Here is a 27487-nt window from a genome sequence, read left to right as displayed (position 1 = left end):
ATTTCCATGCCTACTTACCAATATTTTTGGATAACATTAAATGACTTATTCTCGTAATATATTGACTTTAGTATTTATATATAATTATACATTATATTTATCTATGTTTAAAAAATATTTTTTAATAATATATACTTTTTAATTGTCAGTTGTATTAATGATATTTTTCTAAAACATTTTTATTTAATAAATAATTTTTTAGATAAAAAATAATAAAATTTCGAAACTAATTAGACAAAAAATTCTATCTCTTATTAGAATTGTAGAAGATAAAAGATGCATATATATTTTTTTCCAAACATATATATATAATTAAAGTATATTTTATAAAATATCTAAAAGAAAAAATATTAAAATAAATATTGCATTAGTCAAAATAATTATTATATTAATTAAAAAATTATTATTATTACATAATTATTTTCAAAATATACTTTAAAAAAATATAATAATAATTTAAGTCGAAACGATCCAAAATATAATTCTGACCCGTTCTCATAATAGATTAAAATCATTTTTAAATACATAGCATGGAGATTTTCGCTACAACGTCAGTCAATCTGAGTTGGTGAACTACTAAGTTGACAGGATTATAGTAGTTGGAATAGTATAAAAATATATATTTACAAAAATATGTTTAATTTTAATTTTAAAAAAAAATAATTTTTTTTTCTACAAAATGAATTTTATAAAATTTTATTAAAAATAGAAAAATCAAACATTTTTTTTCTGAATTTTAAATTAAAAAATAAAAATTATTTTCAGAAAATAAAAAAAAAATTCTTAAACGAACCCTAAGTTTGGTAAGACCTTATAGGTAACAAGAACCACGTGATGCACGTTTGGGACCACAATTAAAATCCATCAACAAAAAATATCAACTGCAAAATATATAAAAACCTACAAATATTTTTTGTTAAATTACATTTTCATCATTCTATTTTTTGCCCATCAAGAATTTTCATCTTTCTATTTTAAAATATCAATATTTATTGTTTTTATTTTTAAAAATATAATATTTTAATTTTATGATTAATTTAATGTTTGTTAATTATTAAACTTTGATAATATATAATACAATAAAGAGACCAAATTGTGGATTGATAAAAAATTAAAATTAAAATACAATTTAACCAATATTTTTATAGACCTTCTTATGGTTTTATATAAAAATATTAAGGATTAAATATTTTAAATATATCTATTTAATATTTAGTGTAGGAAAAAGTAAAAGAATTTGTGAAAAAAATATTGTAAAAGATTTAAATCATTGAAAAAGAGAATAGAAAGATAAAAGGAGAGGAAAAAAAGTAGATGATATAAAAAAGTGATACGGTGAATAAGAGGGAAAAAAATATAGAAGCAAAGAAAATGTTAGTAATGCTTCACTTGAATGTCCTACATTTTTATTTAAATTTATTAAAAAGTTATAAAATTATGTGACTTTCACTTTTTATTTTGTAAGTTATACTCATGGTTCATTTCGATGATTTAAATATATTTTTAGTTTTTATAAAATGAGTATATTTTGATTTTATTTTGATTATTTTTTTATTTTTTATTTTTTTAAAATTTGAAATTATTGTTTAAGTTTTTACTATTATGTAATCCCTTTTTAATAATTTATGTGTTCGTTAGAAAGTTATATAGTTATTATATGTGATACTTACAATTATATGTTATATTTCTATTTTTTTTAATAAACTTTTAAATTAAGTATTATATATATATATATATATATATATATATATCTTAAAATAATTATTAGTGACTAAAAGTAAAAACTTTAAATTTTAAAAAGATGAAATTAATTTAAAGAAAAATATTTTACAATCATCAAAATCAAAATTCACTCATTTTACATAGATAAAAAGTATTTAAATCATATGTATAAATATTAAATTATATAAAATATTTATTATTGTATATTTCAAAATGTTATATATAATAATGATTTATCAGATTAATAAAAAAAAGTGCTTATAAAAAAGACAAACCAAATATCTTTGTTTTGAATACATAATATTAAAAATGTTAATTATTAGTTGCATATGTCAAATAAATTTTATGAATTTATAATAAATATTAATTGATATATACATTAATAATATATTTTTGAAAAAAAATATCCTAATTATATCCTTAAAATTTCATAAATCAAAATAAATCGTGTTACTCACAAGATACATTTTACAACACTAGTAGCATAATTTGTTTAACAAGATAAAATAATTAATATAATTATCTTCTAATAAACACATAAGTAGTTAAAAAGAGTCACATATAGTAATAAAGACTAAAACACTATTTTTAAATTTTAAAGAAATAAAAAAAAACAAATAAAAATTTTATAAGAATCAAAAGACTAAAACATATTTAAGTGTAAAAATATTATATTATATATATTCAACTTAATAATAATAATAATAATAATAATAATAATATAATAGTACGTAGGACCCTAGTGAGGTCTGTCCCTGCCTACGTAACTAGAAAGAGATAATTATTTTATTAAAAGAACAATTAATTAAAAACTAACACTACTCTCTCTATATATATATATATAATAACCAATAAAATAAGTGTGTTGAAAGTTTGTCTAAATGGCTGGATCTACTGTGGCTGGTATTGATCGATGTAATAGCTAGAACTTTTGACCTAAGAAAAAACCAAATAATTGTTTGAGTTTAGTCTGTGTGCATGATCGGTCTGTATCTGGCACTGGGAGTACGTGCATGAGCAAAAGGTTGAGGAGACTAAATGGAAGGGAATCCAAAGCAGAAGTTGCTTCTTGGAAGAGAGAAAGCATCAGAAGAAGAGGAAGAATCTTTGGCTAAGAGGGTATGGAAAGAGAGCAAGGTTATGTGGATAGTGGCAGCACCAGGCATATTCACAAGGTTCACCACCTTTGGTATCAGTGTCATAAGCCAAGCATTTGTTGGCCATATTGGCTCAACGCAACTCGCTGCTTTTGCTCTTGTATTCACTGTCCTCATACGCTTTGCCAATGGTATTCTGGTATGTTCTTACACTCACAAAATATATAAATTACAAGTTATTTTTGAATAATTAACTTTCATCCATATCTACTTTTTAATATACTCTAGTATTAGTACGATCATAAATTTCGTGCAACAAGTCCAATGAATTAGTAAAAACTGTTATTTTATTGAAATTGAACATGCTTAATCTCGTAAAATTAACTTCTGAACTGAAGTGGCGTTTGTTCAAATTTTATACGTATTATTAATCACTTATGAAGTAAAATTAACCACGTTTACACACATAATTAATCATTCATCTAGGTGGACAATGGGTAGATAAAACCAAGCGAAACATTTACCTTTTTCCAACCGAGAACCACTACGATTGATGATCCTCAAGGGACTAGAAATAATTAGAATGTGTCATATGTATACAAACTCTCTTATTTCATACCATACTTCACAAGCCCTCAACTAATATTCTAATAAAACCCTCAAAGAAGATGATGATATATACATGTACAATAATCGAAACACTATAAATAGTTCTATATTGGCAACATAGAAGGAACGATACCATTAATAACAAAAGAAATCAATTAATTAGGGAACGAGACCACGAGAAACAACCTAGAATGGAAACCTTAGCAAGTACAATAGGATTCGAATCAGAACCGTAATATACATACTTGCACACATAAATATATACATAACATAACAACAACAAAGACTTGCAGTTGCAGATAATGGTAAGCTTCCATCAAAAGATTCTAACAACCCTTTTAGATTTTAAGCAATATCTTGTATACATCAACTCAAAGAAATAATGATCTCTTCTTTCTGTCACGAAAAAATAAATTACATTTCTTGACTTTTGTTTTTGGTTGGTTTAATCTATTGGAGTTATATAAAGTAGCAAATAGTGATTTTAGTCAATAGTGAATCTCAGGTAATAAGAAAACAAATACAGCAAAGATTGATGGGACAAAACTAAATTAAAAAGTTGAGGCTTGTGAACATCATCTATCACGATATTCAAAATTATGTAAATTTGTTGATGAGTGAGCTTTCAACATAATATGTGTTTGTGTTTATACTTCACCTACATATGGTTATTGCATTCTTTTATTAATATTTGTGTAACTGACAATTGTAGTTAGGAATGGCAAGTGCATTGACAACACTTTGTGGACAAGCATACGGTGCAAAAGAATATGACATGATGGGAGTGTATCTTCAAAGATCATGGATAGTTTTATTCTTAACTGCACTATGTCTTCTCCCCTTGTTGATCTTTACAACCCCAATCATGGTAATCTTAGGCCAAGAAAAAAGTATAGCAGAAGCGGCAGGAACAATTTCCCTTTGGTCAATCCCAATCTTATTTGCTTACATTGTCTCATTCAATTGTCAGACATTCTTGCAATCTCAAAACAAGAATGTTATTATTTCATTCTTGGCAGCTTTCTCAATAATTATTCATTTATTCCTCTCTTGGCTATTGACAATAAAATTCAAGCTTGGGATTCCTGGGGCAATGACTTCAACAATTTTAGCATACTGGATTCCCAACATTGGTCAACTAATATTTATTACATGTGGTTGGTGCCCAAAAACATGGCATGGCTTCTCATTTTTAGCATTCAAGGATCTTTGGCCTTTGGTGAAGCTTTCCCTTTCATCTGGTGTCATGTTATGGTGAGTTTTCTTCACTATCAACTTAGAAATGTCATGGTTACTGAATAAATTTGGATTTCCTTTACGATATGGAATTATGAATAGATTAACATCTAAGCTTACTAACTTCATATTGTTGTATATTTTACAGTCTTGAGCTTTGGTACAACACGATATTAGTTCTTTTGACTGGCAACATGAAAAATGCAGAGGTTGAAATTGATGCTCTATCTATATGGTAATCCTTTACATTGTAACATATTTGTGTTGAAAAATTATTTTATGTTGTTGGTTGTGTGAGTATTGGCTAGACCATATAGTAGACTCTTATTTCTTGGCTTGCTTAAGATAAAATTTAATTATTTACAGTCTTAACATCAACGGATGGGAAATGATGATATCATTTGGTTTTATGGCCGCATCTAGGTAATGACATCCTTTCCTTTTATAATGTTTTTAGTCATTGTTTGTAGAGGAGGGATTCACTTATTCTAAAAATAAGTATACTTAGACTTACTTTCCTCGATAATTTATATTTTATAACTAAAAATCCTTAACGCATAAATTAAGTTTACGAATTTTTAAAAAGATTGAAAATTAATATATAAAATATTTTAATGATTAATTATCTGTTAATTTGAATCAAAAGAATGAAGTCTCAAATAGTTTTCAAAAAATTTTAAAATTTATAGATTTGATTTATATAATAAGAACTTTTAATTTAACATTAGATCGTTAAAATTTGATGTAGAATATGAGTTATTAAGTAAAGTAAATCTAAGTAGACTTATTTTTGAAGTAAGTGAATCACTTCTCTTGTTTGTATCATTATCTACAACATAATGAAATATTGTTTCCTTAGCATGGAATATAAACTTTTTCTTTCTTAATTTACAGTGTTCGAGTGGCAAATGAACTTGGAAGAGGAAGCTCAAAAGCCGCAAAGTTCTCTATAGTTGTGACAGTAGTTACATCCTTTACAATTGGATTCGTCTTATTTCTATTTTTCTTATTTTTTAGAGAAAGAGTTGCCTATGTGTTTACTTCAAATGAAGACGTGGTCATTGCTGTTGGGGATTTGTCACCTTTATTAGCAATTTCTTTGTTATTAAATAGTGTTCAACCTGTACTCTCAGGTATGTTTTGCAACTTTTGGTTTCTTGGTTTAAAGAATTTGTTTAAGATTTTGAATCCTATTGTTTTACATGATAAAACCAAATTAATTTGTTATTTGGCCGGTTTGTGTTTTCTCAAAGAATTTGAAAGCCACGAAATTATATGATTTGAACAGGGGTTGCTGTTGGAGCAGGGTGGCAAAGCATTGTAGCATATGTGAATATAGGGTGTTATTACATCATAGGTATTCCAATTGGAATGGTACTTGGTAACATTTTTAACTGGAAAGTCAAGGTAGGATTTTGTAGTATTCTTCCCTCCTTTCCAAGTTGCACTTATTTCGTATTTCATGATCATTGGACACTTCTTCTTTTGTAGGGTATTTGGATTGGAATGTTGCTTGGGACACTAATTCAGACGATAATCCTCATTATAATAACCTGCAAAACTAATTGGGATGAGCAGGTATTTGATTCATTTTCCTCTCGTTGCTTCTTATTTACTAGATTCCCTTTGAAGCAAATCACAATGAGATATAAAAACTAATGAAATCATTATATTACTGCAGGTAATTATAGCTCGTAATCGTATTAATAAGTGGTCCAAGGTGGATCTTGATCATGAAACAATTACATCAAATAATTAGTTTCAGACTCCTATCTATATCTTGTCATTATTTGTATTCCGCCACAAGAGATTGCTTGATAGTTATTTTATGGTCATTTATTTGTTAATCTTTATTGGAGAACATATTTTTACCGTTTTATTTTATTTTCCCCACCAAAAATACAAGTTTGTTTATTTGGTTTATACCCAAGGACAAGAAACTAAAATGCTTGGTTCACTACAATAATGTATAGAATGGGCCACTAGGCACAAAGTAAGAGTTGTTCTTTTGAATAATTTGGCTTGGCTTCATTTAAAGTTTTTTCAATCAGGGACATTATCATAATTTTATATTAAATAAATTATGACATAAAATGACAATGTCTTGTTAATGATTTAGTCTATTGGATTTAATAAACAAAATTTATGACATTTCCCCATTAATTGACCATTTCCTTGCACCATCCCTAAGTGGAAAAGTAAGATTTGAGGATAGGGATGACGAGAAAGCAAGTTACGAACAAATTTGGCTCTCCCTACTCGTGTCCCTAAGTTTAGGATCAAATTTAAAATTTTAAACCCAACTCTATCGGGTTTTATCATGTGATTATTATGTATGTGTGCGATTATCATCTTCGATTCTCAAATATAGACTCACTACTCACAAATTATCATACTTGCTTTATAAGACTTCAATTATAGACTATGGCTTCTACACCAGCATATTATACTTCAGTAAAATTCATAAAAGTTTATAAATTATTACAAACAGAAATTTTATGAATTTCCAAAATGCGAAAACACATGCTTAAATGAAAGGGTGTTGGAAATCAACAAAAAGATTGAAATGATATTTGCAAACCCACTATCAATTGATTTTTCACATTTCTATATAGAAATTAAGTGTCAGATGATTTAGATACATTTCATGTAAGGAGGGATAACAAAAGAGAGAAACGTTGAATTAAATGGCAATCCTCAATCATCTCAACATGTTGTAAGCAGGTAAATCTCTCACGCTAGAGATGTCTTCAAGCGCAAGCTCACGCTCTAACTGTGTTCTTGTGGACTTCAAAACATCCTAATGAAAACAAATCATAAATGTATCAAGAAAACTATCACAGAAAAATAAAAATAATTGAGCAATGAACAAATACAATTTAATGATATGTTACATTAAATTCCATATATGTTGCACGCTTTGCTAGCCATTGAGCATCCATCATTTGAAAGGCAACACAAAAAAGGATATCGAATGCCATTTCATCCTCCTCAAGCAACTTAAGAAAACAAACACCTGACGTAGAAGATGGAAGCCCTACAAGGAAAATAGTTGCTTCAGACGAGTAAACAAATATGATGTATATGTGAGCAATAAACAAACAACCCTGAGAACAAATAAGGAAACCCCACAAAATAAATACTAATCTGTGAAGGTGGCAAGGTGAAACAACCCTGAGAACAAATAAGGAAACCCCACAAAATTAATACTAATTTGTGAAGGTGGCAAGGTGAAACGATATTCTATAATAAATTTAACTACTTAGAGCATAAAATAAGCATCATTACAACTACTGAATTTCTTCTTAAGAGAATATGTTACCTGCTTGAAGATCCAGCATTTGTGCCAACATGAAAGAAATATTGATTCCAGCTACTGCAAATGGATATTCCCAATCAGCTCTGGTTCCATCTTGTTTATGCAATAATCGTTGGAATGAATCCTATAAAAGTGACAAGTAGAAATGTGCATGACTAAACAAAATCTTGCTACTTAATAAAGTATGTAACACAATGTGTAAACTTGCTGTTTTTACACAAGTGTTTAATGCAGATAGTTTGCAAATGCGTAAAATATAATAGCTTAATATCTTAAATCACAATGGAATATTATATTGCGATCTGGTAATTTCTAAGTCGAAGTGAATCATGTGACAATTTCAAACATGCACAAGTAGGTAGAAGTGTACAACAAAGGTTATAAAGTTAAAAACACTATTTTTTAACAAGAATGAGGTTAGAATTTGATCTTGAGAGATAAATGCGTGAGCAAATTACAACTTTATATATAATGAAAAGAATAATTAATATAATATATTAACAAGAAATATTAAATCTATTCATTAAGCAAGGGCAATGTGTGCTTAAATGCAAATACAATGGAAGAAACTTACCGGATACTTCATCGCAAAGAAGATGAGATTCTCTAATGATATAAATCCTCCACCCCTGCAGACCATGGTTAGAATGAGATTCTCTAATGACACAAATCTAGAAGTAAAACCTACAAGGATGGTGTTAGTCCATGATTATTACGGTAATCAACAAGAGGGTCAGGATGTTCTCATTCATTTCCTATTATTAGTAAACCCATGAAGCCTTAATGGTATCAAATAATGTTTTCATTCTTTGGCCTGATGCTAAATAAAACTCTATCCATACTCAAGCTCTCACCCTCTCTCCTTAAAGTACAATGCAATTTTTTATTACAAACCTAAAATCAGTTGAAGGATCTGATCCTTGCCATCCCATTTCCTTCCAAAGATCTGATTTAAGAGAAGGAAGCTCCCTGTCAGGATAGGCCAATTTCCACAACTGTTTAAGTGCATCCTGCAGCCAAACAAATTAAAAAATGTCATCCTACTATCAATAGAAAAAAATTTCTATTACATATTCTATTGACTATTTATATATAGATATTCATAAACATCCAATGGGCAGATTAGATACATATGCTATACCAAATGCAACAAATAGTCATTTGTGCTTGTTCACCTCTCAATCCATCTATGGAAGGCAATTTAATTTTAAAAAAATTGTCTATCCTCGTATGTAAGCATTTGCAAGTCAAGTAGTTTACCATGCTGACATTCCAGTTCAAACACATTAAGATTGTATATCAAGCATGTATGTAGGTTGCAGAACAAAATATAAAATCAGCTTAATGATACCAAAAGGTACACATGATGATAGCAGTAGGATCAAACTAGGTGAAAAATAAATCAGATTGAATGCAGGATATAGAGGCAAATGTCAGTAAAGTGAGATTGAAAACAAAAAATGTATTAATTACATACTTGGTGCTCTGCTTTAGAACCATCAAAGGGTACTTCAAGCCTTTGTCGTAGGCTTCTTAGTCTTTCTTCCTAAAAAAGAAATGCATGTGAAATACATCTACTAATAGCTATAAACAAGAAAAACAGGCAGTTAAAAGCTATAAAAAATAAGCGGCAATATAATAATAATATTCTTAATAACAACAACAAACATACAAACCCCACAACAATCAAAACAGTCAAAAAAACTACAGAAAACAAAAGAACCAAAAATCTCAACAAATCAAATGTTTGAGTAAACATATTTATAAAAGGAGGAAAATAGGTCTCTGAAATCTCAAAATTTTCCCTTTCCATTTATAATTCAACCAAATACAAATCAAATTTCAAAGAAATATTGACTGCTTAACTACGCCTTACTGCAAACATTCAAGACACTGCAGCAATATTAAACTAAACCCAGTGATAATATCCTATCACAGACTTGATTTTATTATCAGAATTTCCTTGGCACCATTTCATTCTCAAAAGAAGGGTGGTGAAGTTAGGGGCTTTGATGGAGATTGATCTAAATTCATAATTTAGATCAACTGTATTTTAGATAAGGTTTGTAAATTTATGGCATTTATATTATAGAAAATACAAAATATAAAATTTAAAATCATATGAATTAATTTTCCAAAGGATTAAAGTAGAATTTGGTTACATACTAGCATGAGTTTGACTAAAACAAGCACATCAGAATTCCAAATAAGATTTCACTAGATATACCTGTAGAGGGCTTAGAGATGGAGGAAGGATCTTATTGTTTTGCATATTTAAAGCAGAAGAAGGAAATGATAAAAGTCGCCCAATAAGAGATCCAGATCCAAGTACAACATTTGCTGCAAAAACAATATAAAATAAGGTTAAAGGTCATAAAATCACCATTAAAATCATGACATGCTGCATGTTTGTCTCCTGAATTGTATGTACACCAGTCAACAATGAGGAAAAGATATGTAGCAAACATACATAAAACCAATAATATTAAGTTATTAACTACTTATAGTATAGGTTCATACTTTTTTCCAAGTATCATAAAACAAGGCTCTTGGAAATGAATAATGTAAACAATCCCTCTGATAGTAAGTTCATGTATTTTCAAAAACTACATATTTCGAGACAATGCTACCCTTCTATTTCTATGCTTTAGATTTCAAACCTCATAGGTCATAACCATGTGAATGTGCTCCAAAACTCAATTACTAGCTTGTTATCAATAATCGTCCTTCATCAGTTCAGTCAACTAATACTTACAAGTTACATCAGAAATGCTCAATTATGCAATGTTCACAGCCCAAAGGCTGATCATATTAGTTGCCACTCTAAATGTAAGACCACAAGTAAAAGAGATATCATTAATTTTCTTTCGATTTCAAACCTCATAAGTCATTTGTACAACACCAATCACCATGTGAATGTGCCCCCAAACTCAAAAACTAGTCTGTCATCAATCATCGTCCTTTGTCAGTTCATTTGACTAATACTTACAAGTTACATCTAAAATGCTCAACTATGCAATGTTCACAGCTGAAAGACTGGTTGTTTTAGTTACCACTCTAAATGTAAGATCGCAAAGGAAAGAAAGACTTTTATTATGTGAAGAGTGCCAAGAGCATTGGATTTTATCCGCCCCATAACTACCACTAATGAAAAAAATGTCCACAAACGCTTGAGCAGAGAATGTGTGAATGGTAACTATTATGTTTAATAGTAAATGTGTCAAGTCAGCATATGCCAGAGATAGGACAACTTTCTAATAGGAGAAAATAAATAAAACATCATTAGCTTAGTTATAGTTAATGAAAACACTCATGACGAAAAAACAAAAGTGAAACAACCTACTATGCAATTGCCATACTATCAAGTTTCATTATATTTGTAGCTGAGAGGCAAGCCAAAACAGTCATCCACATACCTAACCACTGTGCCCATTGCACAATGAGGTTTGAGAATATGAATGTCCAATGAAATTGTGCCTTCTTCCTCTCATCGTCCCATGGATCTTCAAGTGTACATATCTGTATGACATAGAAAGTTAGAAATATAAATCACAACATAAAAGCACAACTAAAAAATGAATTCAGTTTGCCCCCATCCCCATTTAAAATAAACAGTTTCTCACCTTCTTATTCTCAACATAATCATCATCTGCCAGCAATGGCTCACTCAAAGAATCTAATCCCGAAGTCTCGAAATGCTCCTGCCTTTTTCCATCAACATCCCCATGATGGAGTCTTCTCCTCAACGTTCTTGAAGACATTAATATGATTTTTACTATAGGTTGGCCTACAAGTCAATAAAGCACCATTTCTAAGAGCACAGAATCATAAAGTTCAAGAACATCATCATCATCAATGTTCTTTATCAAAAATACATTAATTCCAATTTCTATGCATCACACCAACTAGGACTACATAATTTTTCAACAACCCACATACAAACATCATTTGAATTTGTTTCAGAAGTCAATAAACACCAAAGCATGGGCTAAAATCCCCTAAATCCCCAAACCCTAGATACAAGAGGCATTAGATTACTCAAATAAAACAACATACGAACCAATAGAACTGAATTTCAATAATGGAAAACGCATATAAATCAATTAACAATAGAAATTGCATAAACCCTAAAACCGACCAGTTTACCAATAAAAAATCATTAAAAAAGGCACTTCTTTTCTTCTTAATTGATACCAAGCTGAATAATTTGAAATGCAAATCAACGAGATAGGGGTGTTCTTAAAAACCCTGAATTTCTAGGAGGTAAAGGAATATGTGTTGTAAATAGGAGTATCTTAGGAGATTTGATATTATTTTATAATCTTTCCTTATTTCCTTTATTTTTGTTTATTTTCATAGTTATCTGTTTTAGGGAAAAATGTATCTCTATAATAGGGTAAGAGAAGAATGTAATTAGTGAGAAACAAATTAATAGAATCCTCACTTTCAACTTGGTAGCAGAGATCCTATCAGAAAAATCAGAGTTGTTGTCACCCTCTCCACCGCTAGCACGGCCACTATTGGAGTTAGCAATGAGCCAAAAAGGAACGTCTACATCCTTCTTGTTTAACACAGATTTGAGTTCTTTGACTCTCTCCTATTTATTTTTGAGTTCATCCATGGGCGATGCAAATTCCCCTCCCTTTCAACTGGAACGAGATATTACAGCATGTAAGTAGAGATTGATCATCTAAGAATGATGATTGAATCTGAGTAAACCCTCTAACTCATGTACACTGTCCATGAAGGGTAAGAGTACTTTCAATACTTCATGCTTCATTTCTCAAAGAGTTTGGATTCTTGATTCTAGAGCAACAAATCACAAGATCCCCTTCCCTTCACTTACTGCATCATATTCCAAAAACAAATGTCAAACAATTCATTACAATTGCTAATGGAGATAGCGTGTCCATTATTGGCTCTGGAAGCATTCAACTTGAGCCCTTTATTTTCTTACATAATGTCTTACATGTCCCGAAATTGACTAACAGTCTTATCTCTATACAAAAGCTCACAAAAAACTTGAATTGTTGAGTAACTTTTTTTCATTCTCATTGTTCCTTTCAGGACCTGGCCATGAGGAAGACAATTTTAATTGATAAAGAGTAGGGTGAGTTATACTTCCTAAAGCAGAAAAGGAATGGTGACAAGAACATGGAGTCAACCTCAAGCCACCATGCGAAGATTGATACTTGGGCCACCTCTCAAATATGGCTTCAATATAAGAGACTTGGACATCCTCCTTTTAGTCTTATTAATTCTTTGTTACGGCATTTGTTTACAAAAGTTTTTGTTGATTCATTTAATTGTGATGTTTGTCAGTTTTTAAACACCCTCTTTTCCAATTAGTGGTAATAAGAGTTCTTTCCCTTTTGACTTAATACACTCTGATGTGTGGGGACCCGTTGTGAAATTTATCTCTAGTGCTAAATGGTTTGTGACGTTTATTGATGACAATACATAGACATATTTTATGAAAAATAAATATGATACCCAAGCTGAGAACAAGAGGAGCAATCGATGATGAGACATAATTAATAGAAACAATACTATCTATTCCGTACCAAATTGAGAACAAGATGAGCAAAGAGACATAATTTAAGATGATAGCCCAAGTTGCATGTATAAGGGTACCTGGTAGATACCCATTAGATAGTTAGTTAGTTAGTAATAGAGTAAAGTGTTAGTATGTAATAACTGTATATCAATAGGGAAATTGATGTAACAATAAGCCATCTTAGAAGTAACTAACTTTAGTTAGTTACAACTGTTCTAACAATTCTATTAACATATGATAGGCCGATAGGGGCTTAAGGGTGGCAAAACAATTCATTTATTCATCATCCATCCCATTCATCCATTACACAAATATAATAATGATAAATTGGATCTAATCCATCCATTTAATTTTATGGATGGATCGTGATCCATCCGCTATTTATTCAAAATTCATTGGATTACAATAAGGGGAGCGTATTTTAAAAGATTACATAAAATTAATGACTTATAAGATAATTTTTAAAGACTTTTATAATTTAAATTTAGAAATTTAGATTTGAATTTATTATAAAAATTTATTAGATTTGAAAAGACTATGGATTTATAAGATTTGTAAGGACTCCATAGATTTTTAGCAAACATTCAACATTACTATTGAAAGAAAAAGATTACAAAAAAAAAATGATAAGGTTTGGATTTTGTTAAAGAAAATAAAACTAATACAATTTTTTATTGCCAGATGAATATGAAATCTCACTTTCATTGGAGGATAAACAACCACCACAGATGGAGCATGTTAAATTTGCAATAGACATAAGTTTTGTAGGTAATATAATGACAAAAAAATTATTAAATTTAAGACATTAATTGTGTGAATAGCCAAAAATAGAGACAAGAGAGTGCGAGAACAAATAGAGAGAAGATAAAGAAAGAGAATATTTCAAAAATAAAAATTATTTAACTTTTAAAACATTTTCATGGATGGGTCGGATATTCATCCATAAGAAATTTGTTAATGGATGGATTAGGCATTTTTTTCCTTCCTTAAATGCATCGGATGGATTAGATCTTTAAATAATTTTTTAATGAATCCAAATGGATTAATGGATTGTTTTAATCCGGTCCATTATAATCCAACGAAAAAATTATTTGATTCATCCATTTGCCACCTCTATAGGAGCCTAATGGAACCATAAATAGCTAACCCTTCATCATTGAAAGACTTAACTTTCATTTTTTCAGACTTGACTTGACCCCCCAGGTTGCCTCACCAGAAGTTACAGAACCTCTCTTCCTTGACAGAGGTTGCAGAACACCTCTGCCTCACCAAATACTAAAGAAATTTGAAGGCTCCTAGGAAAATCAAGCACTACGCTCACTATTGGTCATGAAAATGGCATCAAAACGTGCCGCAACGGCTCTCTAAGGAGCAGCAAGATGCCACTCCGCTCCTCTATCCCACAATTGTGATGCTATCACCCATGATTGACAAGCATGCTTCAACTACAACAACAATTATGTCTTTTCCTACTGGGTGAAATTGGCTACAGAAACCAAATAACACCATAATGTTATATAATCTATAGTCAATCATGTCTATAGACAAACCATTTAGCTCTAAAATTTGCTCCTAATCTCCTATAGCCTCTAAGCAACCTCGACAAGGATGTGCAAAAGATTTCCATAACAAAGAAATCCTGGACAAGCACACTTCACCAAGATCACTACATCAACCTACTGAGAAAAAAAAATAATTAAATAAAAGAACAATTCAAATTACCCGTGCTTGAAAATCATTTGTTGTTTGGAGTTTGGACCACAGGATCATGGCATTTTACAGTTAACACGGGGCTCAAGGCCAAGGATTACCAGTTACCACCAGGAACTCCAAAATACATAAGAGGCCATAATCATTACAAAATCTGGCACACACCTAAAGACGTGAAACTAATGAACAAGGGAAATGATATTCACAAATTTAGTATAACACTGTTGACTCTTCCAGAAATAACATTTTGTCACCAACACACTGCAAAAGTAAAATGCCACAACCTCCCCCAATCTCACTCCCACGCCCCTAGTAAAGCCCAATCAACTACAAACCATCCAACTAAGCACATCCACAAGTAAAGGAGAAAGAGTCAATAAATTGTCACAATTTCAAAATTTAATAAAGCAACTGAGACTCGTAAAAGATAGAAACACCGGTTCTTTTTCTTATTGCACTTGGAATCAAAAGACAACGCAAAAAAAAAATTGATTCGGAATCAAAAGATAACGTAATATTGACCAAACAGAAGCCCATATTTTCCCAAAGCAATTACACTCGTTTGGGTCTGAACTTTGTGATAATGTCAATATCCAAAGGGAAAGAGAACAGTTTAATCAAAATCAAAATTTGCGAGCTCGTAACCTAATAGGAAATAAATAAAGCGGAACGACGCACGATGAAGAGTGAAAAGGGGAGTTTCTCGATGCGTCGGTAGATCCGATAGACTTACTAGATTAGAGGAATGTACAAGGTGACGCCGCCTCCACCGCCGCCGCCGCCGGGAGAGAAGAGCTGTTGCAGTGTTTGATAGTCCAATGCCAGCAAATTGGATGGATATGTGTAGTAAAACATTTGGTAAAATATCAACTTTATCTATCACTCTACATATTTATTTTTAGAAAATTATAATAAAAGTTATTAAAACAGATAATGATGGTTTTATTTAGTGAATCAAGACACGTATCTAACTGTGGTTGTTACTTAAAAAAAATGCTAAGTTACTACAAAAATGTCTATGGTTTAAATGATAAATTAGGATAAAAATAAAATATTTTAAATAAATATAGATAAGTTAGTTAAAGAATAAATGAATTTTAAAAAAATAAAAAATAAAAATGATATTTTTTTTATTTATTATTGATGAGGTTAAAATATTTCGTACATTTATATTTTATTTAAAAGTAAAATTAAAATAAAAATTGAGGTTAAATAATAAAGATAATTAAATAATAAAAATAGTAGAGTAAATAATTACTAAAAAAGAATAATAATTACTAAAAAAATTATTAATTTTAATTTTTTAATAATAAAAAATATAATGATATATTATGTAAAAATTACTAAAAAAATATTTTCTTTATATATTAGTATAGATTATAATATATTATATATTATACTAATGGTAATGGTAAAGGCACTTTGTGCTTTCCTTTGAATACATATTTATTGACCGAGATAGTAGATAGTTATCAAGGAATTTAAATAAAAATATATGTGTTAAAAGACCTTTTTTTGCTTTTGCTAATTATTATTATGTTGTTTTTTTGGAAGGATTAAATTTGACAAAAATAATGTATACACAGAAGGAAGAAATTGCCTTTATATACAAATATAGATTTGATTTGGAACATTTAGTATGCAAAAATATTTTTTACATTGGAAATCTTAAATATGAATCTTAGTTTCATACATTTGGTAGTTATTTTTAAAAAAAAAATTCAAAAATATGATTTTTCCAAAATCATTTTTATCTCACTTTTTCACAAAAACATTCTCATATTAATAATTACAATTATTTGTTGTTTAAAAATTATACTTATACATAGGAATGACAAATATACCCGTACCCGCGGATAATACCCGAACTCGTCCCGACTTTGACGGGGAATACCCGGTTTGACCGGGTACGAGTACAGGTACGGGTAAAACCCGATATATTAAATCGGGTACGGGTACGGGTATGTACTTACCCGCCCCGTACCCGTACCCGTTTCCATTTTTAATTTAATACTCACTTTTAATTTAATTATATTAAAAAAATTAATATTTTTTATGTGTGATTATTTATTATAATATGAGATAGAAAAATAACTTAATTATAATTATAATATAATAAAAAAAATAATTTAAAAAAATAATTTTTTACAAAAAATAAAAAATAAAAAAATTGACGGTACGGGTACGGGTATACCCGATACCCGACGGGGACGGGGATGGGGATGAAAACCACATACCCGACGGGTATGAGGACGGGGACAGGGATGGATTTGACTCGCGGGGACGGGGACGGGTATCATAAAACCCGTACCCGCTCCGCCCCATTGCCATCCCTACTTATACATATTTAAACATTTTCCATCATTATTCACCTAAGATTTTGAATTTAAAGATTTGATAAATAATGAAACATTATTCACTTCAATTAGGAAATTCCTAGCGACTCTTTAGATAGGCAAATTACTCAAAATTCATTAATAGGTAAAATTAATCACATTTAATTATTTTTTTAAAAAAATTGTTATATTTAAAATTAATGTTTTACTTTTTTTTTATTCGTTCCTGGAGTATCCATCGCCGACAGCAGTGACTAATCTCCTCGCTAGGTTGGAGGCACCTCAAAGGGTGGAATAACTGGCTCCAAGATTTAACGCGGCTGCATACACAAGACAAATTAATGTTTTATTTGTTACAACTAATGTATTATATATATATATATATATATATATATATATATATTCCTATAATTTTGACTTATATTTTCATATAATATGTAATATAATTAACATTTTTAAATGAATAAAGGTTTTGAGACATATAATTAAAAATAAAAGTCATTTTTTTTACATTGAAAACAAGTATATTACAAAATATATTATTATGATGTTATATTTTGATATATAAAAAAGGTTTTGAAGGAGTTTTAGAGAGAAGATGGTTAGAATTTTTGGTAGAAAAAAAATTGTTGCAGAACTTCTCCCCTTTATATTATTAATAGATAATTTACTTTAAAAATATTAAAATTTAATTTATAAATAATTATGATAAATAAAATCTAAATTATAATAATAATTAAAAGAATTCATATAAAAAAATTGTCAAAGAAAAACTCCCTAAAAAAAATGCTCTCGTGCATGAAAAATGTTTGTGTTTAATATAAGAAGGATTGCATTTTGAGTCCTATTTTTGTGAACTATAAATTTAATCAATTATTTTAATATGTACTTTTAATCTCTAATTTTTAAAAAGGTTAAATTGTACTTTTATCCTCATGTCATTTTTAATTTGTAATTTTGGCTTTCTTTTTAATTATACAATTTTGATTTTTTAATTTTTAAAATTAGGCAATTTTAGTTCCTTCTCGACTATTAGTAATTGTCATTACATGACATTATTACTAACATAAACTTATGATGTATAGCTTTGGTGATGGTGTGATGGCTCACATACATCCATGAGATGACACTTTAATGATGATGTTAAAGAGTAACACGGTATTAACAAAACAAAGAAATAAAATTTGATTAAAAAAAAATGACTTTAAGAAGACTAAAGTTAAAGGTGACAAAGTGGGAATTTTTTACATAAATAAATTTTTTTTAAAAAAAAATTACAAAAGTAACATCTGTGCAACTTTATTTACTCAATTAGAACCAATCACTGTTCATGCTCAGAATTCGGTTCCCCGGAAACCGAATTCTGAGCTTCAAAATTTTCTTTTTTTTTTTGGTGCTCAGAATTCGGTTCCCGGGAAACCGAATTCTGTGTTGTTTTTAATTTTTTTTTCGTTTGTGGCACAGTGTAGGCGAATCTGGGAAGCGGAACGGGTCGTTCCGGAAGCAGAACGGCCCGTTCCGCTTAAACAAATAGAGTGTTATTTTTGAAATTGGAACGGCCCGTTCTGAGCCCGTTCCAATTTCAAAAATAAAACTCTATGTGTTTAAGCAGAACGGGTCGTTCTGCTTCCGGAACGGCCCGTGCCGCTTCCCAGAAACGCAAAAAAAAATTTAAACCAACTCAGAATTCGGTTCCCGTGAAACCGAATTCTGAGCACAAAAAAAAAAAATTTTGAAGCTCAGAATTCGGTTCCCTGGGAACCGAACTCTGAGCTTGAACAGTAATTAGTTCTAGTTGAGTAAATAAAGTTGCACAGGTGTTATATTTGTAATTTAAAAAAAAAGTATTATTTATGTAAAAAATTCGACAAAGTGGGTCGCGGCCAATAAACTAACCTACTAGCTTGCCAAAAATTGGTGAGATAGGATAGACAATCCAATCTATCTATCACATCTTGCTAAGCATGTTAGCCCAACAAGATAAGATGGATTGACTTGTCAGCCCATTTTATTATTAAATGTATTTTAATTTATTTTGTAACTTATAGTAATTTTTTTAAAAATGCATTTAATATTCTTGAAATGGAATATGATGATTAATAGTGTGACAGAGGATCAATCCACTTAAAACATAACAAGACAAGTTGACCCATCAAAGAATCGAGATAAGACAAATTGACCACTAAAGAAAACGAATTGAAAAATGTAACTTATTTCACTTACTGGTGGGTTGGTGGATTAGCTCACATTAGTGAGTTGGTATGTTAAAAATGATTGGTTGGCAAGTTATCTCACCTTCAACTATCCAAATTAAAAAAAAATCTCAATTAAAATATTTTAATATATATTATCACTTTAACTAATAATTTTATTATTATTTGTAAAATTTATTAGAGGGATCATATTTTTCATGTAAAGGGTCAAGGAATGTATACATGAAAATATACTACTAAAATGGAATTTGGATCCTCTCTTGCAATTTTCTCTCTCCAGCCTCTCTCCTGCAATATTAATAGCCATGAGATATATCTAATGGCTCAAATTTAATCTTATAATTAATGTAACTTCTTAAATGATTAAATTTGAGTCATTAGATATATCTCATGGCTATTAATATTGCAGGAGAGAGGCTGAAGAGAGAAAATTGCAAGAGATAATCCAAATTCAATAAAATACATATGACTAAAACAATATATTTTTATTTTATATAAAATGAGAATAATTATCTAAAAAAAAGAAGCTAGCTTATAAAATTAAAACATTCATCTAACATAAATTTATTCCAAATTTATCTTTTAAAAGCATGAAAAAAAATATTAAAAGAAAGTTGAACTAATAGGTTGACCCATGAAGTTGACAACTTGAGTTGAGTAAATTGGTGAATTTATTTATCTAATCCAACTTATAAAAAATAAATAAGTTGACGAATTGATTCATCGGGTTCAACTCACATCATCCATACAAATTGATTTATACTTTTATTATATTATATGACATTTTAGTTTTGTTTATATTTATTTCTAAGGGCTCTATAAATTATAATTTTAAAATATAGTTATTTTTTCTAAATAATGAGATAAGAAAAAGAAAAAAAAAAGGTTAAGTGTAATATATTATTAATATCCTTTTAATCCTTTATTAATTTTCTAAATATTGATTCACATGCTTTAAATAAAAGGATGATGGAAATCAACAAATTGATATGATATTTGTGAACCCACTATCCCTTGATTTTTCACATTTCTATATGGAAATAAAGTGACAAATTATTTAGATACATTTCATGTAACATTCTCTATCAAAATAGAGGAAGGGGGGAAAAATGAGAGAAATGTTGAATTAAATGACAATCGTCCATCATCTCAAGATGTTGTAAGTTGGTAAATCTCTCACGCTAGAGATATCGTCAAGCGCAAGCTCATTCTCTAACTGCGCTCTTGTGGACTTCAAAACATCCTAATGAAAAAATCATAGATCTGTCAAGAAAAAATCACAAATAATAAAAATAATTAAGCAATGAACAAATACAATTTAATGATATATGTTACATTGAATTCCATATATGTTGCACGCTTTGATAGCCATTGAGCATCCATCATTTGAAAGGCAATACAAAAAAGGATATCAAATGCCATTTCATCCTCCTCAAGCAACTTAAGAAAACAAACTCCTGACGAAGAAGATGGAAGCCCTATAAGGAAAATAGTTGCTTCAGATGAGTATACAAATATGATGTATATGTGAGTAATAAACAAACATCAACACAGAACAAATAAGGAAACCCTGCAAGATAAATACTTATTAGTGAAGGTGGCAAGGTGAAACGAGATTCTATAATAAATTTAACTACTTAGAGCAGAGAATAACCATCATTACAACCACTGAATTTCTTTTTAAGAGAATATATGTTACCTGTTTGTAGATCCAACATTTGTGCCAACATAAAAGAAATATTGATTCCGGCTACAGCAAATGGATATTCCCACTCAGCTCTAGTTCCATCTTGTTTATGTAATAATCTTTGGAATGAATCCTATAAAAATGACAAGTAGAAATGTGCATGACTTAAAAAATCATGCTACTTGATAAAGTATTTAACACATTGTATGAACTTGTTGCTTTCACACGTGTGTAGTGCAGATAGTTTGTCGATACATATAATATAATAGCTTATTTTCTTAAATCACAATGAAAAATTATATTGTAATCTCATAATTTCTGAATCAAATTAAATCAATTATGTGTCAATGTCAATAATGCACAAGTAGATAGAAGTGTACCCAGCACAAAGGTTATAAAATTAAAAGCGCTGTTTTTTTTTACAAGAATGAGGGTAGAATTTGACCTCGAGAGATAATTTAGTGAGCAAATTACAAGTTTAAATATAATGAAAAGAATAATTTATATAATGTATTAATAAAAAATATTAAATATACTCACTAAGCAAGGGCAATGTGTGCATGAATGCAAATGCAATGAAAGAAACTTACTGGATACTTCCCCGCAAAGAAAATTAGATTCTCTAATGAAACAAATCCTCCACCCCTGCAAACCATGTTTAGAAGTTCATATAAACTAATTCAGAATTTCCCAAACAATCAAAGAATGTATTACTGACTATGTAAAGTCTAAAGGTTAGAGAGTTATTGGAAACTTTTCTTTGAAGATCAAGAGTATGATAGAATAATATATAGATAAAAATAGACTATTTCTGGAGATAATTTCTAAATTAAATATTTTCATTTATAATGATTGATTTGTATACACTATTCCATGATTTTATTCTATAAGAACATGCCAAAACAAAACTCATTATTCCAAAAATATACAAAGAACTACATTCAAAATCCAAAATCATACTATCAAAACATCTACGAGTAAAACATACAAGGATGGGGTCTTAGTCCACGATTATTACGGTAATCAAATTTGCATAAGAGGGTCAAAATGTTCTCATTCATTTTATATTATTAGTAAACCAATGAAGCCTTAATGGTATTAGATAATATATTGAGTCATTGACTTGTTGCAGAATAAAACCATATCCATACTCAAGCTCTGACCCTTTCTCCTTAAAAGTATAATGCTTTTTTTTATTACACACCTAAAATCAGTCGAAGGGTCTGATCCTTGCCATCCCATTTCCTTCCAAAGATCTGATTTAAGAGAAGGAAGCTCCCTGTCAGGGTAAGCCAATTTCCACAATTGTTTAAGTGCATCCTGCAACCAAACAAATTTAAAAATGTCATCCTACTGGAAAAAGTAAAAAATGTCTATCACATCTTCTATTGGCTATTTATATTATAGATTTTTAGAAACATCCAATGGGCAGATTAGATGCATAGGTTATATGACATGCAACAAATCGTCATTGTACTTGGTCACAATGGAAGGCAATTTAATTTAAAAAGAATTGCCGATCCTCATATGTAAGCACTTGCATGTCAAGCAGTTACCATGCTGACATTCAAGTTTAAGCACATTAAGATTGTATATTAAGCATATTTGCAGATTGCAGATCAAAATCAAAAACCAGCTTAATGAAACTGAAAGGGACACACGAAGATAGTTATAGGATCAAAACAAGTAAAAAATAAATAAGATAAAATGCAGGATACAAAGTTAAATGTTAGTAAAGTGATACGAAAATTTAAACCCAAATGCATTAATTACATACTTGGTGCTCTACTTTAGAACCATCAAAGGGTACTTCAATCCGTCGCCGAAGGCTTCTTAGCCTTTCTTCCTAAAAAAGAAATACATGTGAAACAAGTACAAATAGCTATAAATAAGAAAAGCACATAATAACAAGCTATAAAAATATGCGACAGTATAGTTATAAAATTCTTAATCTCAACAACAAAACAAACACACAAACACCACATCCACAACAATCAAAACAAATAAAAAGATTACAAAAAATAAAAGAACCAAAATCTCAGCAAATCAAATGTTTGAGTAAACATGTTTACATAAAGAGAATAGGCATCTCAAATATTCCTCTTTCCATGCAAAATTTATAACGACCATATACATATCATCAAAAATTTCAAACAAATATTGATTGCCCACCTATGCCTTAGTGCAAATATTCAAGACACTATGACACTATCAAACTAACTCAATTGATAATATCTTATCATAGACTTGATTTTATTAATAAAAAAAAAATTCTTGCCACCATTTCATTCTCAAAAGAAGGGTGGTGAAGTTAGACGCTTTGGTGGATATTGATCCAAAATCAAAATTTATTTTAGATAAGGTTCATAATTTATGGCTTTTATATTGTAGAAAATATAAATTTTAAAATCATATGAGCTCATTTGCTAACAGATTAAAGCAGATTTTGGTTACTGACTAACATGAATTTGGAAAGAAAAAAAAAAGCTCATTAGAATTCCAAATAAGATTTCACTACATACCTGCAGAGGGCTTAGAGGTGAAGGAAGGATCCTGTTGTTTTGCATATTCAGAGCAACAGAAGGAAAAGATAAAAGACGTCCAAGAAGAGATCCAGATCCAAGTACAATAGTTGCTGCATAAACAATAAAAATAAGGCTAAAGGTCACAAAATCACCATTAAAATCATAACATGCTTGATGCTTGTCTCCTGATTTATACACCAATTCAGCAATGACAAAAAAAATATATGGAAAACTTACACAAAACCTATAATATTTACTACTTATAATATAGGTTCATGCCTTTTTCAAATTATCGTAAAACAAAGCTCTTAGAAATGAATAATATAAACAACCCCTCTGATAGTAAGTTCATGTATTTTCAAAAACTACAAATTTTGAGCAATGCTTCCCTTCTAATTCTATGCTTTAGATTTCAAACCTTATAAGTCATAACCTTGTGAATATGCCCCAAAACTCAATTACTAGCTTATTATCATTCATCATCTTCCAGCAGTTCAATCAACTAAAAATTACAAGTTACATGATAATTGTTCAATTATGCAATGTTCACAACCCAAAGACTGATTGTTTTAGTTGCCACTCGAAATGTATGATAGCAAGGAAAAGAAATATCATTGATTTTCTTTATATTTGTAAGTCATATATATTGCACCAATCACCATGTGAATGTACCCCAAAATTCAATTATTAGCCTATTATTAATCATCATTCACCATCAGTTCATTCAATTAATACTTACAACTTACATAAAAAGAATTATCAATTATGCAATGTTCATTGTCGAAAGACTGGTTGTTTTAGATACGACTCAAAATGCGAGACAACAAGGGAAGAGAAAATCACTTGACTTTCTTTGCATAAAGAGTGCCAAGAGCATTGGATTGTATTCACCCTTTAACTACCACTGATAAAAAAAATGTCCACAAAAACTTGAGCAAAGAATGTGTGAACTGTGAACTAATATCACAAGAATCATGTTTAATAGTAAATGCAGGGCTTCTTATGAGAAAGTTATGAAAAAAAATGTGTCAAGTCAGCATTTGTTAAAGATTAGACAGCTTTCTAATAGGAAAAATAAATAAAACATCATTAGTTAAGTTGTAGTTAATGAGAACACATGAAGAAAATATAGTTAGGAGTTGTTGTATGCTAACAAAAGTGAACAACCTACTACTCAATTACTCATACTATCAAGCTTCATTGTATTTGTATCTGTGAGGCAAGCCAAAACAATCATCTGCATACCTAACCATTGTGCCCATTGCGCTATGAGGCTTGAGAATATGAATGTCCAATGAAATTGCGCCTTTTTCCTCTCATCATCCCATAGATCTTCAAGCGTGCATATCTGTATAACGTAGAAAGTTAGAAATATAACATCACATATGTAAAAACATATTTAAAAAATGAATTCATCATGCTCACATCCCCTATTTAAAATAAACAATTTCTCACCTTTTTGTTCTCAACATAATCATCATCTGTCAACAAAGGCTCGTTCAGTGAATCTAATCCCGAAGTCTCGAAATGCTCTTGCCTTTTGCCATCAACATCCCCATGATGGAGTCTTCTCCTCAACGTTCTTGAAGACATTAATAAGATTCTTTACTACAGGTCAGCCTACAAGTCATTAAAGGACCATTTCTAAGAGCACAATACCGTCAAGTTAAAAAAACATCATCATCAATGTTCTCTATCAAAAATCCATTAATTCCAATTTCCATGCATCACACTAGCTAGGACTCCATAATTTTTCCAAAACAATCCACGTACAAGCATCATTCTCATCCGCTTTAGATGTTGATAAACATCGTAACATGGACTAATTTCCCAAACTCTAGATACAAGAGGCATCAGATTACTCAAATGCAACAATAAATGAATTAAAAAAACTGAATTTCAATAATGGAGAACACACATAAATCAATTACCATCAGAAAAAAAAAATGCACCTTTTTTTCTTCAAGATTGACAGCGAGCAGAATAGTTAGAAATGCAAATCAATAGGATTGGTGTGTTGTTAAAAAAAATGAAATTGAAGGAAAGAAAAATGCAAATAAGTAAAAATTAGGAAATGGGGTTATTAAAAATATATGAATAGAAAGATTGGATGTGTTGTGGTGTGTTAGCATACCAAACCAACAGTAGCGAGGCAAAGTGAAGCACGCTCTGGTTTGAGATGTGTTAACTCTTGACTGGTGATCGATTCGATTAAAAGAAAGGCCTTTTGGGGGAGAAAAAATGAATGAATCTCCCAATTCTTGCTTTCCTTGAAATCAATATATAGTTGTGCCAAATTGGGCATTCTACACTATTTTTGTGGCTCATTTATTTATTATGTGTCACTTCCTGAAAAAAACACACTATTTACCAACTGTTATTCATTATTAATTATTAATTATTAATAATAAAAAGTATTACCTTCCAACTTTAATTTATTTATCTAAATCTCTTCCACCTTCAATTTTTTTTCATAATTATATATATATATATATTTTAAATTATCCTTAATATAATTGAAATTAATCATTTCAGTTTTTCTGCTTATTAATCAATGTGTGATGGTCATAATTTTTTAACCTCGCCAAAGAAAAAAAAGATAATGAACTTACCTTGCCAATTTATAGTATTTATTATTTATTTACTAAAAATTTATAAAATGATTAAGATATTTTAGTCAAAAATGAATTTGTCTTATTAACTTATAGCATTTATTTTTTAGGTCCAAATACGATTTTAGTCTTCAAAGATTTTTTATATAATTTTAGTCTCCAAAATTTAATTGGGTGAACTAGGTTATTAAATATCGTAATTATATTATTTTAATTTATTTATTATTTTTTTTTTAAATTAATGAATTTTTTTGACATTACATTTATGAATGACATGATATATGAAGTCAAATCGATAAATAATATTACCATGATAAAATGATAAATGATACAAATATAAGATGCAATAATAATTGATGTAGTAATGTAGCATGTGGAAAATAAGAGAAAAAATTGATGAAATTTGAACATCTTATCCTTAACTCCAAAAACAACATTTTATTGTCAAATTATTCAATTTATTTGATACACAAATGATAATACACACATTCACCTTAAATACCAATAAGATCTAACATATTTGATATACATTTAGGCTCTTTAAGCATGTTTATAAATATATAATTATTTGGTTTTGTTTATGGAGAAAAATTTATTAAAAAAAACTCATTTCAGCGCAAACCTCTATATATATATATATATATATATATATATATATATATATATATATATATATATATATATATATATATATATATATATATATATTATTAGTAGTAGTATAAATTATAAATATATTACTAATTGAACCAATATTTTCAATCTAATAGTGAAATATTATAATATGCACATCGTCTTATATTTATATTTTGGTCTCGTTATTATAAATCTCACAATTAAAAAATATATATTTCTAGTTAAACT

At 29.3% G+C, this 27487-nt stretch overlaps 3 protein-coding genes across 7 annotated transcripts; 1 reads left to right on the top strand and 2 right to left on the bottom strand.

Moving 5' to 3' along the window:
- The first annotated feature begins 2579 nt into the window (after positions 1-2579).
- Positions 2580-6511, top strand: LOC109802463 (protein DETOXIFICATION 21). Its single transcript, XM_020363846.3, has 8 exons — positions 2580-3018; positions 4141-4682; positions 4813-4899; positions 5031-5087; positions 5559-5797; positions 5953-6071; positions 6156-6242; positions 6346-6511. Exons 1-8 carry the CDS (start codon positions 2761-2763, stop codon positions 6421-6423), a joined length of 1467 nt encoding a protein of 488 aa, XP_020219435.1. The 5' UTR covers positions 2580-2760; the 3' UTR covers positions 6424-6511.
- Positions 6512-7225: 714 nt separating this feature from the next.
- LOC109802316 (uncharacterized) lies at positions 7226-16140 on the bottom strand. 5 transcript variants are annotated; one of them, XM_083072183.1, is made up of 11 exons: positions 15984-16101; positions 15263-15415; positions 11607-11770; positions 11400-11502; positions 10211-10323; positions 9461-9529; positions 8878-8993; positions 8558-8612; positions 7987-8107; positions 7559-7701; positions 7226-7464 (listed from the first exon to the last, which is right to left on the bottom strand). In XM_083072183.1, exons 3-11 carry the CDS (start codon positions 11742-11744, stop codon positions 7366-7368), a joined length of 957 nt encoding a protein of 318 aa, XP_082928309.1. In that variant the 5' UTR covers positions 11745-11770; positions 15263-15415; positions 15984-16101; the 3' UTR covers positions 7226-7365. The 5 variants fall into 5 exon arrangements, with proteins under 5 accessions (XP_082928309.1, XP_020219220.1, XP_020219221.1 ...); XM_020363631.3 differs by lacking the exon at positions 15263-15415 and adding an exon at positions 13548-13617 and having other exon boundaries at positions 15984-16100; XM_020363632.3 differs by lacking the exon at positions 15263-15415 and having other exon boundaries at positions 15984-16140.
- Positions 16141-20789: 4649 nt separating this feature from the next.
- On the bottom strand, positions 20790-26302 carry LOC109802488 (uncharacterized). The gene is made up of 10 exons (XM_020363879.3): positions 26146-26302; positions 25467-25631; positions 25257-25359; positions 24009-24121; positions 23264-23332; positions 22691-22806; positions 22077-22131; positions 21499-21619; positions 21135-21277; positions 20790-21042 (listed from the first exon to the last, which is right to left on the bottom strand). The coding sequence occupies exons 2-10, from the start codon at positions 25602-25604 to the stop codon at positions 20944-20946; spliced, it is 957 nt and encodes a 318-aa protein (XP_020219468.1). The 5' UTR covers positions 25605-25631; positions 26146-26302; the 3' UTR covers positions 20790-20943.
- Between the last annotated feature and the right edge of the window lie 1185 nt (positions 26303-27487).

Source organism: Cajanus cajan, chromosome 4, assembly GCF_000230855.2.
Source record: "Cajanus cajan strain Asha chromosome 4, NIPB_CcT2T_4, whole genome shotgun sequence".
Taxonomy (NCBI): Eukaryota; Viridiplantae; Streptophyta; class Magnoliopsida; order Fabales; family Fabaceae; genus Cajanus; species Cajanus cajan.
This window is presented reverse-complemented; position numbering and strand designations above follow the sequence as displayed.

Excerpts from the sequence above, each read along its gene's own strand:
- LOC109802488 (XM_020363879.3), bottom strand. The coding sequence starts at position 25,604 with ATGTCTTCAAGAACGTTGAGGAGAAGACTCCATCATGGGGATGTTGAT. Across the intron at positions 25,360-25,466 it reads ATTATGTTGAGAACAAAAAG|ATATGCACGCTTGAAGATCT; the intron begins GTGAGAAATTGT and ends TACGTTATACAG. Across the intron at positions 21,278-21,498 it reads AATGTTGGATCTACAAACAG|GGCTTCCATCTTCTTCGTCA; the intron begins GTAACATATATT and ends TTTTCCTTATAG.
- LOC109802463 (XM_020363846.3), top strand. The coding sequence starts at position 2,761 with ATGGAAGGGAATCCAAAGCAGAAGTTGCTTCTTGGAAGAGAGAAAGCA. Across the intron at positions 3,019-4,140 it reads GCTTTGCCAATGGTATTCTG|TTAGGAATGGCAAGTGCATT; the intron begins GTATGTTCTTAC and ends TGACAATTGTAG. Across the intron at positions 4,683-4,812 it reads TCATCTGGTGTCATGTTATG|TCTTGAGCTTTGGTACAACA; the intron begins GTGAGTTTTCTT and ends TATATTTTACAG.
- LOC109802316 (XM_020363631.3), bottom strand. The coding sequence starts at position 13,578 with ATGTCTCTTTGCTCATCTTGTTCTCAATTTG. Across the intron at positions 11,503-11,606 it reads ATTATGTTGAGAATAAGAAG|ATATGTACACTTGAAGATCC; the intron begins GTGAGAAACTGT and ends TATGTCATACAG. Across the intron at positions 7,465-7,558 it reads CAACATATATGGAATTTAAT|GATGTTTTGAAGTCCACAAG; the intron begins GTAACATATCAT and ends TGTTTTCATTAG.